Here is a 13432-nt window from a genome sequence, read left to right as displayed (position 1 = left end):
TATATAGAATATAGCAGTATCCAAATGTTTATAATACTGTCTTGCTTTTCACTGGAGGTTGCACTTGCCTCCATCTCTAGATGTTTAGTTACGTGCCTATTGGAGGTCTGACTCCTACCTGTCCTTTTACTTGTCTTTCAGAAGAAACGCTGCAAGTATAAAACCGAAAAAATTGAGACCATAAAGCCAGCAGATCCATTGCACCCAATAGCCAATGGAGACATAAAAGGAAGGAAGCCCTTTACAAATCAGAGAGATTTTTCTAATATGGGAGAAGTTTATCACTCTTCTTATAAAGGTCCTCCATCTGAAGGAAGCTCAGAAACTTCATCACAGTCAGAAGAGTCTTATTTTTGTGGCATTTCCGCCTGCACAAGTCTGTGCAATGGACAGACCCAAAAGACAAAAACTGAGAAGAGGGCTTTAAAACGAAGGCGATCTAAAGTCCAAGACCAAGGGAAATTGCTAAAAACTCTAATACAGACTAAGTCGGGATCGTTGCCGAGCCTGCATGACATAATCAAAGGAAACAAAGAGCTCACCGTGGGGACATTTGGGGTTACAGCGGTCTCGGGACATATCTAAAATTAGTCACATGTTTCATACTGGAGACTTTTTTTGTTCTTTAAAGAACAATCTGTGGTATTTGAAGGATTTGGGGGAGGGAGAAAATATTAATGGGAGAAGTATTCAGAAATTATGGTTTCTGCCATTTTAAAAAGTAGGTGGGATTGTGTCAATCTTGGTTAATGATCCGCAATTTTATAAGACTGATCACTTCCTACAAGGACAATGGTAGACATTTTGTAAAGAAGTTTTTTTCACAGATTAATTACTGGGACAGAAGTAATTTGGAAGCCCAGTTCCTTGGGTGGGATAGGAATGAAAGCCTAAACCTCTTCCTTTAGCTTTGTTCCTATTTCTTGCACCTTCCCATATTTATGTGCCTTTTGTCTATTTATAATGCCACTGGAAGAGGAGGAAGATGTTTTTTGTCATTTGATTTCTTTTATAACTTTATTAGTTTTTTGAAGCTGCAAACACTACAAGGCTTTAAGGTGCTCTGCGCCTGAAGTTCAGTAATGTGGGTCGAACAGTGAAAAGATCCTAAAGACTTGTCCAACTAGTCTATTTAGCAAACTCACTTGAAACAAACTTGCTGGAATTTTTAATCTATTCTTATAGGTACATGATGATATGTTAATGTTATTTTCATTTGACTTTAGTCACACTAAGTTTTCTTTAGTCACTGACTTGGGGACGGGGCAAACTATTTTCTTACAAAAGATTGGTATTTGCAAATAAATTTCTTTGAAATTTACCTGTTAATCACATTCCACCACTTGTAAAGTTTTTCTTTAACTATATTGTATTTTAAACACTCACAGTAAGCACTAATCCTTCCAAACTTTAAGGTCATTGTTTTCTATTTCCACAAATAGAAAATTTGAAGCTTTGTTGAATGAGTTCGAATCTCATAATCACTGCCTACGTGCCTATGCACAGAACCAGCTAGTGAGTTTGTCAAACCTTGTCTAATTGGGCAAGTTTCAAGGGATTCTTATTACTTGCTTTGCATTGGCTACAAAAGTGCAGAAGTATCCGTGTGTGATGTCCATGTGTCTTTTTTTTGTCCTAGTTTTTCTTTAAAAATAATTGGCAGTGACTATTTGAATAAAATGATTTCTTACTATGTGTTTGTACAGCAATGAGTAGAAGAGGAAAGTTTCTTTTTGAAAGAGAGAATTGATCATTTTGTGTTATAAGATTTAAGTTATAACTTATTGAGCACTTTTAGTAATGACTTTTTAAACTTGTCTAATACCTTTCTGGGGTATTGTTTGTAATGTGACTTATTTAAAGCCTTTGTGTTTAAGTTGCTGCTTTAGGTTAACAGTATGTTTTAGATGATTTAAAATTTTTTCCAGTCTGTACAATTAGCCATTCAGAGCAAGAGGACCTGATTGTACAGGAGGAACCCGTTGAAAAGAAGCCCAGAGGAGAGAAAAGGTAGAGCGGGAAGTTACACCATCAGTGTGCAGCATCCAGTGTTGTGAAAAGATGACTTTCAATATGTAACTACAAAGCTGTAGTGCCATTAGAAACTGTGAATTTCCAAATAAATCTGAACACTTGTCTTTATTAATTATTGGCTTTTCTGTTCTTTGAAGGAGAGTAACAAATCTGTTACTCTTAACATAGGTGTAAGTTTTTGCCACTTTAAAAGCTAAACACAACAGCATACCATTTAAGTAATTGGTTGGTTGTTAGTCAACTCCAAACTGATTATATGTTCACATAAACATTTGTTCCCTAAACAATCACAGTTTACCTTTCCAAACACTAAGATGAGAATTTGAATCTGTTTGATAAAATGTGGGTAGTTTTCCCTTATTAAATATGATCTGTAAGACTAGTTTTTTGTTTTTCCATATTAGAGTATGTAATATTTTGTAACTTGTTTTTATATTTTCTATATTTAAATAGAACATAACATCTTGCAACTTGAAGTTTATTTTTCTTCTCTGAGATATTGCCCAAATAAGGCAAAAAAATATTTAATGAGTGAAAGTTCTTGCCAGTGGTAGATTTGTACCTGATAAGAAGCTATGTTATCTAATAGGCTTTCAATCTTCTGTGATAATCATCCTCTTTTTATTTCTTCTCCAGTTAGGGATTAAGACTGTATGAAATGGGCCTCCCCGGTGGCGCAGCGGTTGAGCGCTGGGTTGCGAGGCTGCCCGCAGTCTCTGCAGCGCTGGTTCGATTCCCGGCTGCTCCCCAGCCACCGGAGGAGGGTCCCGCATGGCGCGCGGACCTCTTCTGCCGCCCGCTGCTCCCCTCAGCAGTGTACTTTGGTCTTTCTGCCTGCTCTGCTCCCCGCTCTGGCTCTGGTGAATTCTCTCGCCCTCCCGCGCTTCTGACTGTACCCAGTGCTTGTATGAATAAATAAATAAATCTTTTAAAAAAAAAATGTTTAAAAAAAAAAAAAAGACTGTATGAAATGGAGGAAACTAAGGGATGGGTAACACTGAGGATATAAAATGAAACAATTCTTTAAATTGGATTTTTTAGCTATTGAAGTTATATGTACATACAATTTGAAGAATTTAATAGTATTATAAGGCTTGTACAGCAGGTCCTCAACATTTCATTCCATGTTTTATTCTAAGATTGATAAGGAAAATAGTTGTTACTGAGCTGGAATCATTGTGTGGAGTCTGCACATTCTCCCCACGTCAACATGGGTTTTCTCCAGGTATTTTGTTTCCCCCGAATCCCAAAGATGTGCATGTAAGTTCTCAGATGTGTGTCTCATCCCCAATCTGAATGTGGGGTTGCGTGTGATGCAATAGAAAGGTGTCTATCCAGGGTTGGGTCCCTTTGTGCACCCTGAGCTGCCAGAGTCTGTCTGCCCACACTGAATAAAGTTAATAATTCCACAGTAGGGCCTCCTGATGGCGCAAGGGGTTAATTCTAAGCAGTATGAAGCTATCTGCAGCACGAGTTCAATCCCCAGCCAGGGAGCTAACCCATATGATGCAGCAGATCTCTCCTGTCTCACCCACTGCTCCCCTCAGCAGTGTATTGTGTATTTCATTAGATCCTCCTGTTATGCTCCCCACTCTGTCTCTGGTGAATCCTCTCACCCCCCCACACACACCTCTGTCTGTACCCCAGTTTTTGTATGTGTAAATAAATATTTAAAAAAGAATCTGTAGTATCTAATATACAGTTCATAGTCAGATTTTTCCTGTTCCTCATGTATGCCTTTTTTTTTTGTAATTGAGGTAATGTTGGCTTACATTGTTTACATTTTGAAAGCATAGACTCCCCTCCTCATGCTGTTAATTGCATTTTTTTTTTTAAAGGGAGAGGTGTCCAAGGTGCAGTCAAGTTTCATTATGTTGTAGTTCTGTTTAGTTTCTTGTAACAGTATAGGTTTCTTTCTGACTTTGTTGCATGTATGTCATCCTTGTGTAAGGGCCATACTTAGCTTTTTTCCCAAATCATTCTAGTATCAGTGTAGGAGCTACCAAACAGGGGGGACTAAGAGCTTTTCAACTGATATGTTGACACTAAATTTTACAGCAGCCCACAAATATTCATTTTACACCAGCCCACAAGTATTCATTTCATTAACGGTAAAACTTGTAAAAAAAAATCCTATTGGAGCATGTATTCATGACTTTCATTTAACCTATTACTTTCAAAATTAATCTTTTAAAGTATTTGCTTATGACAGCTCATCACCTGGCAATTTTAAGGTCATACACCCTAGACTATCAAGTTTGTGGAGGGTTTTTTTTTGACAGATCAGATATTAAAATCCAAACAAGTACCTTCTATTATAACACTTACTTGTAAAATAGTCTGTGTGAACTAGCATAAGCATTTGTGATTTTAAAGTGAATAGGAAGAAAAAGCAAGTTTTAAATCCAGGGTGGTTTAAAGTAGTTCCCAGGGAGGTGATGTGCCACTCTATTTAACAGCAGTTTGTCTTAGCACATGGTAACTGCTACTTCAATCAGATGGGAGGCTTTTGGTAATAAGTATCCCAAAAACTACTGAGGATGGCTTAAAAGTAGAATTTATTATTTCATTTATCAAGGTCCTACAGTTGGTGGCTCCAGGATTGGTTGGTTCAGTGACATAGAGTGAAATGAGGAACTTTTCCTTGCACTGTGCCATCTTCCCCATGTACTAAGACCACGCTAAAACATAAATGTATCCTCTTAGTAACCTACTTTTATAAATGTTGTCATTGTCCCAGTTTTAAAAAGAAAAAACTGAAACAAATCACAAAGTTAGTCATTTGAAGAGCAGGGATTCCAACACACGTGTTTGTATGACTTTCACTATGTCATAACGCCTCCTGCTGGAGACCTATGAGTACTACCGAGAATCCAGAAATCCTCTGAGGAATTCAACAGTGAGAGTCATTTGCAGAAGCACACTTCTGGCACTAGGCAGGTAGAATTTGTTCCATAAAGTTCTTATTTTGTATTCAGAAGCTGGAGAGACCTAGGACTCAGTAATGCATTAACCTTATATTCTTAATACCTATTTGGGATCAAATGTTACATTTAATATTCAGTTTTCAGGAAAATCCCAAAATTACGTTTCCAGTACTGCTTAGGGGGGAAAAACCATAATGCTCTTTGGATAGATAGTGAGTTCCAGATTTCCTAATGGAAAAATTGTAAAATTAAAATTGATTTAACCCAGGTTTTCAGGACCATAAAGTGATTTTTTTTTTTTTCAGATAAAATTAACAATGTAGTGGGGGAAAAAATTGCCAAGAAAACCTGCAGCATGTAGTCATCAAATGAGAATATATGAGACTTATTTCAAAGCAGCATTTTGTTTAATGAAGTCAAATAAATATAAATGTTATTGATTAAACAGAGGCAGCCACAGGACTTAACCTTAAAGGGCTCAAGAAGTCCACAGTCCAATTCCAAGAACCAAGCAGCAATGAAGACAAATGAACAATATTTAATCAATGGTAAAGAAAAGTTTACTCTCCCCAAGAGCCAGCAATCAAAATTCTTATTTATTGGGGTTTATGGAACGTTGAAAGAGGAAGTACAAAAATGACTCAATCCCCACATGAAAAAGAATATTGATTTGAGGGAGCATGAAATGCTAATATACAGCACATCAAAGAGGCTCTACTTAAAAATAATAACTACTAGCACAGCAGAAAATGGAAACTGTGGCTCTCCTTTCCCCCCCAAGTCACTGGTCTCCCCCCACAGCCCCCGAATATCTTTCACATAAATGGCATGAGCTCCGCTTCGGCTACATTAGCTCCAGTCTGCATGCTCTGTGTAACAATGTATCCTCACTCAGAAATACCTGGAATATTTACCACAGGGCCATAATGCCTGTAGCTCAGGCACACTGCAGTTTGCCTGATTTATAGTTACATCAAATAAGTAAAGCTGTGTATTTTGGAGTGTCCATTTATATTTTAGATTAGTTTAGATCCATCTCTGCTAGCTACTTAACTACAGAAATTAGTATGCTGCTTAGTGTTATCAAGAGTGAGAATCTGAGCCTGCTACTAATGAAATCACCTTTATTCCATCTGGTGATGACTCTCTAAACTGATCCATAGATTGCTACTTATGATAAAGAAATTGTTGATCCATCTTTGAAAAATGCCTGTTGGTTGTATTACCTTTCAGCAATATTCATGAAAGAGGACTAACATAACAAAAAGTAATCTATTCAATGGAATTTAAAGAAATGAACCCTTGTCCTCAAGATCCCCACTGAGGAACGTTATCATATGTGTTGATAGTGGAATGATCCTACCTGATCAAGAGATGTCATACACATTAACATTGTGATGCCCCTCGCTGATGGAAAGGCGGAGGAAACTGAGGCAGAGTGACTTTTAAGTTATCAATTAAAAATTAGCCACTCGTGGGGCCTCCCTGTTAAAGACAGCACTGTCAAGCTATCTATCGCCACCCACTGCAGCTCGAGTTCGATCCCCAGCCAAGGAACAACCTACATGGCTCAGCAGACCTCTCCCACCTGGCCTGCCCGCTGCTCCCTTCAGCAGTGTGTTTGAGTAGATCTGCCTGTTCTGTTCCTCACTCTTTGGTGAATCTTCTCACCCCCCCACAACTCTGGCTTACACCCCAGTTCTTGTATGCATAAATAAATAAATCTTTTTTAAAAATTAGCCACTCTTTTACAAAGACAGAGGTGAAAGGAGTCCAGATAAAAACCTGACTGTGCAGAAAGGCCCTGCCTAAATTAAAATTAACAGGTAGTCCTGTTAACATGCCTATGAAGGGTATATAGATACTGAATTTAAGCCACTTTGAGATGCTTATGGACTCCATACCCAAGGATTGAAGCTTCTCCAAGTTTTGGCAGTTGCCAAAGACTCACCCCCGAGTGGCTTTCCCTTCCCTGCCATGATGCCTATTAAGAACCCTCTGGGGAGCCCCACCTTTTCTACATCGCCATTCTCTAGAGCCTTGTGAAGAGATTAGTTACCATCTCCCTTTTTTGCTACCACTTGAATTGTATGTTTTTAATGTTGTACATTCCCCCCAAATATTCATGTGATCATATGCATTTGACTAGAATTGTAAGTGTAGATTTTCTACTCTGTGGAAGCTAGCCCTCATGAGATCTTCAACCTGATAAACCTTAATTGCTAATATTTTTCTATCTCCTATAAGAGAAATGACAGATGTATAAACTTCCACCAGTAATTATGTGAACTAATTTCCCCTAAATCTGTAATCTTCTGATTTTTATCATGTTTTATGGGTCTCAGTTTCTTTCTCTGTGAAGTCTAGTAAATAGTTCACTGTTAGCATTTCATTTACTACCCTGAGTTCACAAAGGCCCAATAGAGGATCTTTTATTGCCTAAACCATTTCAAGACTTTTTCTGAATAGCACAGTCTAGTCTTAAATCTTCAGAGTCCAATAACACATTATCCTAATGTGAACATTCCTTTGGGTGGTCCCACAAAGGCCAGTCCAGGTACTGCTGGGCTGTGTCAATCTTTGTCCCTTTTTCTTCTGTGATGTGACATGAGAAGAGAAGGTTAGGCTGTGCCTCCCACCTTGGTAGTGGTCTGCTCCCACTTGTGCACTGCTTGAACAAGTGCACATAGGCTTTAACATACATGCTTGAATGCACGTATGCCTTCCAAGAAAGAACCCACAACTTTCAGGCAAAAATCCACAAACTTAGACAGACAAAGACTGTCAAAGTAGACATCTAGAAAGACATGTTCTAACCATCTTTATCTCTGCACAGTTACCTCTATTCTAACACTTATCATAGTATTATGGTAATTTATTTATATAACTATTAAGGGTGAACACACACACACACGGAGCTACACATTAACTGCTCTGTTCAATTTAATATGAGAAGAGGTAAAGACTTGTGTTCCTTGCAGCAGAAACATTCTGCTAATTTTCCATCTTTTCTTCTCCTTGCTACAGTGACTGGCAATGTAGATGGTGGTACCTCGGTTGTCAGGGATCCCTGAATGAAGACTATGTACCCCAGCAACTATGGACTCAGTGAGTGAACAAGAAATACGAATTGATGTTGAGCTAACCAAATTTTGGAATTGTTTGTTACTTGACTACCTTAATACGTTGTCATGCCTTGCTTAAAAAATATAGCACAATACGATTTTTAAAAAGCAAGTGAATTAAGGATAGCCTATAACATTTGCTTGACAGAATCATTTGGAGAAAACATATCCTCATGACAGCTAATCAGTAGATGCAACAATAGGAGAATCCGGTATTTTATTTTTCATATTTGCATTTGTCTATAATTGATGATTCCCCCCCACTCCAAATGGGGGGGAATCACTTTAACTTTCCACCATGGTCAGGGAAAACTTCTTGATCTACTTGTAGTTATAACCCAGTTTCCTGCACCCCATTACAGAAACTGAGGTTAACTTGCCCCAATATCCCTAAGCCACACGTAAGCTACTGTGATCCAACTTACCTAGTTCTACTTTTGAGCTTGTTTTTGCAGATGCAGCAGAGTTTGACTTTTGTTTTCAGGTTATTCAACTCCAATATGCTGGGAAACAATTGGCCTTAAGCTGAACTTGAAGCCAGCCAGGGCCGGAAGACTGCCAATATGGAACCGAGAAGACAGAAGAGGGGTTGCCTCGTTCAAAAATGAAGGGTCCATCAACAAGGACAAGCTAGTTATTTGGAAAAAGCTCTGCCTTTGTGGACCCACTTGTGACTAACCTATCAAACTTTGCCACGTTCATAACTTTCTCATTCCTAGCTTTTTTTTCCTCCACTCCCATAAAAACAATATTAGCTCCCAGAAGAGGGAGATTTAAACCTTGCCTTGTGTCTCCTTGCTGGTCAACCTCACATTAAAACTCATTCTTTTATCAAAAAATGGCACCATAGTATTTACTTCTATGTTCATACCTTGCTTGGTAAAAACATCACCCTTACTTATTTTTTCCATTGTACTTATCACCATCTGCCTTATAACATATTTTACTTATTTATTTATATGATATCTGTCTCCCAACACAAAAATGGAATCTCCAAGAGGGCAGAGTCTTTATCTGCTTTGTTCATAGCTATATCTCCAGCATCTAGAATAAGCCCTGACAGTCAGTGCTTACTAACTGTTTTTGATGGAGTTTTGAATTATTTTTTTAAAGATTTATTTATCTATTTATACAACCACTGGGTACAGTCAGAAGTACAAGAGGGCAAGAGAATTCACCAGAGCCAGAGCGGGAAGCAGAGCAGGCAGAAGGACCGAAGTACACTGCTGAGGGGAGCAGCGGGTGGCAGGAGAGGTTGCGCGCCATGTGGGACCCTCGCCGGCGGCCGGGGATAGAACCGGCGCTGCAGAGTCTGCGAGCAGCTTCGCAACCCAGCGCTCAACCGCTGCGCCACCAAGGAGGCCCATTTGATGGAGTTTTGAATTAAGAATTGTGACTTGAATTGTGAATTGATAGAAATTTCTGGAATGCTTAGTACAAACACCAAAATGGGATAATTGCCAGTTGTCTATTATTCCAGAGTTTGGGATGTCAGCACATACAACCACACTAAGACCTGTCTTCCATGTATATCCTCCTCTACCCCGAGCTCTCCACCAATACTTTCCCTCCCTGCTCTCTCCCTCCTTGCCAGCATACTGGTAGATAGACTATCCACTAGACAGACTTCAACAGCAATAATAATACCACTATTGAACTAAATATTAAATATTAACAACAATTGAACTAAAATAATGATTAACATTAATTTAGCACTTATAATGTGATAGCTTCAAGGTTAAGTATATTCCATTCTGCCCAGTTTCAGTTCTCAGTTCTCCCCAAATTCATCCACTCAGTGAGTGTTATTTGATTCCTACTACATGCTAAGCCTGCTGTAGGTGCTGGGAACTAGCAGAGAACAAAACCAAGCCCTGCCCTCGGTGGGCTTACATTCTAGTTGAGGGAGACAGATAAGAAACAAAGATAAGACTTGTCAGATGTCACTAAGTACAGGAGAAAATAAAACAGAGTGAGCTTTGGGATGTCAAGTTACTTTCTCGTCTTGCTCTTTTCTCTGCCTTGAACTGTCCCTCTTCCTTCCCTCCTTTGCAGGCTAGCTGCTTCCTGCCTATCACTGGAGACTTAGCCTTAGAAATATTTCAGCCTCTGAAATATTTGCTCTGACCCCAATCTTGCTTCTGCCCATGTAAGATTGGTGGCTCTGCTCCTCCTAACTCCCTGGGTACCTGTGCCTACTCTTACCTGAAAGTTAGGTTTTTTAAGTTTATGTTTACCTCTCAGGAGGTAAACTAGACAGTGACTAAACAGTGACTAAACGGTGACTAAACTGTATTCCTTACATGTTCTTTAAGTCTTTGTTGATCAAAGGAACATCTTTTCTGTGCATATCTTCAGTGAAGGAGCTACTTCATGGGACAGAAATCCTCCTGCCCCGTTTTCTTCTTTGCCTTTCCTGGTAAGAAAAGTACTTTCCCCTGCCTCAAACACAGAACTGTGCTCATGGTTCCTTGGGAAATCAAGTTAAAGGACATTGTTCATGTCCTCTGACTTATTAATGTATGTAAAATAGCATCATATTTTCAAGAGTCACAGGGACCAAAGGTGACTTTATCTCGTTGTGAGACAGACACAGATGTACTCCTATTTGCATATATATTCAGTTATCTAACTATATTCGCATTTGTACTTCATATTTGCATATTCATAGGCACATTCATACACATACGACAAAAAATATATTCCCTCTGCCTACAGACTGAGACTTAGCTACGTGCACTCACACTAGGTACTTAGATAAACAGGATGCATGTTTATGACTGACAACCATCAAACACTGAAAGCCCCATCTCTGGCCAGCATCTCTCACTCTGTACGCTGAGGTTGTCTCTCTGCTGCCTGAGTTTCCAGTGGTTAAGACCTTTGGTGTCTAATATTTTGAAAAACCCAGTGAGAGTGCCCAGAGTCTGCCATGGTTTTTTAGAGGATCCAGGGCTGGTGCTCCATCTGCCTGTGTTGCCACCCATGGAACATGATGAGAGCTGAATTTCTGATGCTGGGCGGTGGTGCAGGCACATGTTCCATTGCTCTCCGGAACGCATGAGCTCTCAGCCCAGACCACAGAGGGCTGTGGGCAGATCAACCTCTGATCTGTCTTATCTCTGGAAACCCTGACTTTTAAGCTGTGTCAGACGACCCCCACCACAACCAAAAAAATGGAAGTGACTTGAACCCTGGTTGAGGAGAAGAGTGTCCCAGATAGAGTGGCTGTGGGAAAACCGGCCAACAGGTAAGCACTACCTGTGCTCACCTCCTCAGTGGGGGCTGGTGGGGGGGCGCAGCTGGAGTTTCATCACAGCTAACCTCGCTGCTCTGTGAGCAGGCTGAGCCAGGCTGGCAGCCATGTCCAGAGGGTTCTGATCACACTGAGCCTGGGGGACTCAAGTCTGATTTACAATTTCATTTCAACTGATTACTGGCTGCATATGATCTTTTCAATTAAATGGGCCAAAATTTTCTTTTCATGTTTTTTCTTGTCTTGTCTTGTCTTTTTCCTTTTTTTGTCTCCTCTTGCCTCTTCCTTCCCTTTTCTTTTCTCCTCTCCTCTCCTCTCCTCTCCTCATTTTCCTTTCCCTAGATTCAGTTAAAATAAATGATGACAAATTTTTAAGCTCCATTCAAATTCAACCTCCTCCCTGATATATTTTCTTACCTCCCAACTCTGTCCATTCTTTCACCCTCTGCCCAAACATGGTTTCCCTCCTTTTTTAACCCAGAACAATTTGGAGACCCATAAAGCATGTGCCACACTTGGTTTGGTAAGGTTGTTTCCATGCCAACAGTCTTTCTGGCTGGGTGGCCTGAGCTGGAGCACTGGCTGGCTCTTCTCAGCCTCTGTGCTGTGGACAGCAGAATTTAGCAGGAGGTAAAGATCAGTGTAGATGCAAAAGACTCTTAGCCCCACTTTCTCTGGCCCACTTAGTTCCTGATGGACCTGCCTTGGTCTCATGCTGGGAAGGGATCCCAGATGGTCTAAATATGTTGCGGATAGATGAGGTCAGCTTGGTGAGGCACACAGCATGGTATGAGCTTCAGAAGTCCATTTATGTCTTTCAGTGCCTTTTACTTCAATAGCTATTTTGTAATCTGAGAGCTATAAACAAAACCCCAACTGAAAGATAGTTGGCTGTGTCAGTTCCTTGTGGAAGAGGGCTATCTTGTGTCCCCACTAAGGTATGTGTGCCTGATGGCCAATAGGGGATGGTGGAATGATTAATTGTGTTCCTGACTTTGTGTTGACCATTTATCAAACAAATTTGTCCCTTTCCTCCAGCTCCCCATGGGAAGGCGGGACTGAGGATTCATGGGAAATTGACCCGGAAAGGCAATGGGGAATGAAGACGTGTACCCAAAATGTAGGATCGCGGTAAGTCATCAAAGTCTAAGGCGGTGACTGTTAAAGAGGACGGCAGTGCCTTTGTTAACAGGATGTTGATCCACCCTGTCTGTGCTGGGGGAGCACTAGGAAGGACAGTTGTCACAGAGAAAGAAGAACTTTGAGATCAGATGTTCTGATATGCATGGAGGGCACTTGGGTTCTAGCATTAGAGAAAATATGACAGTGATGACCCCCCATTCAGACATCTTTGGGTGCCTCTAGATTAAAAATTATATTCTGGGGACCTGGAAAGCATTGTGGGAGTCGGAGGAGGTGAAACCTCATCAAAAGCAGTTTCATCTTCTCATGTTGATTCTCACTGGAAGGTTAGGTGGGTGGAGGACTGGTATTTCTCAGGAAGAGCTTTTCTTTTTGGTGAGCTCTGCTTTGCCACCAGCACGCCCTCCTTAGGCACTGAACCCCCATTTGGCTAGAACACTGCTATGGAACTCACCTAGTCGTGACTAAAGGGAGATTGGAGGTTCTGGCCCTGAGTTGGCCTCTCGCTACCTGGGTGAGCCTGAATAATTCACTTTTCCCTGAGTTCCAGTTTTCTCATCTTTCATATTATCGCCTAAGCAAAGTAGCTGATGTTGTCTCTCTAGTGTAGTTCATTCCCTTTCTACAGAGCTTGATTTGTAGCTCACTCTCAAAGTCTATAATAATCTGGGTGGCACCTTCCCCATGTCTGTAGATGGCAAAATTTAGGCATGGTAAGTTTTTTTTTAAAATTAATTATTTTATTTTTTACATCAGTGTTCATTTTTAGACAATATTTGCTTCCCCGAACCCTTTCAGGCATAGTCCCTATAGTTTTCTTCCCCAATGCACCTGTAGGCATGGTATTAAAAAAATAAAAATAAAACATTTTCTACTTGATTCAAGAAGAATATGCATGACAGCAATGTTCAAACTTTCCTCCTGCACAAAAGATGTTATTAAGACAC

At 40.2% G+C, this 13432-nt stretch overlaps 1 protein-coding gene across 1 annotated transcript in view; it reads left to right on the top strand.

The window, feature by feature from the left end:
• SUCO (SUN domain containing ossification factor) overlaps positions 1-2162 on the top strand; it is a gene marked incomplete at its 5' end in the record, with an annotated part of 71651 nt that extends 69489 nt beyond the window's left edge. Inside the window, one exon of the mRNA XM_037506471.2 lies at positions 142-2162. Coding sequence (XP_037362368.2) covers positions 142-585 — 444 coding nt within the window. The remainder of the gene's footprint in view (positions 1-141) is intronic.
• Between the last annotated feature and the right edge of the window lie 11270 nt (positions 2163-13432).

Source organism: Talpa occidentalis, unplaced genomic scaffold (genome assembly GCF_014898055.3).
Source record: "Talpa occidentalis isolate TD23 unplaced genomic scaffold, MPIMG_talOcc4v2.1 talOcc4.12, whole genome shotgun sequence".
Taxonomy (NCBI): domain Eukaryota; kingdom Metazoa; phylum Chordata; class Mammalia; order Eulipotyphla; family Talpidae; genus Talpa; species Talpa occidentalis.
Note: the sequence above shows the minus strand (reverse complement) of the source record. Positions and strands in the feature narration are given on the sequence as shown.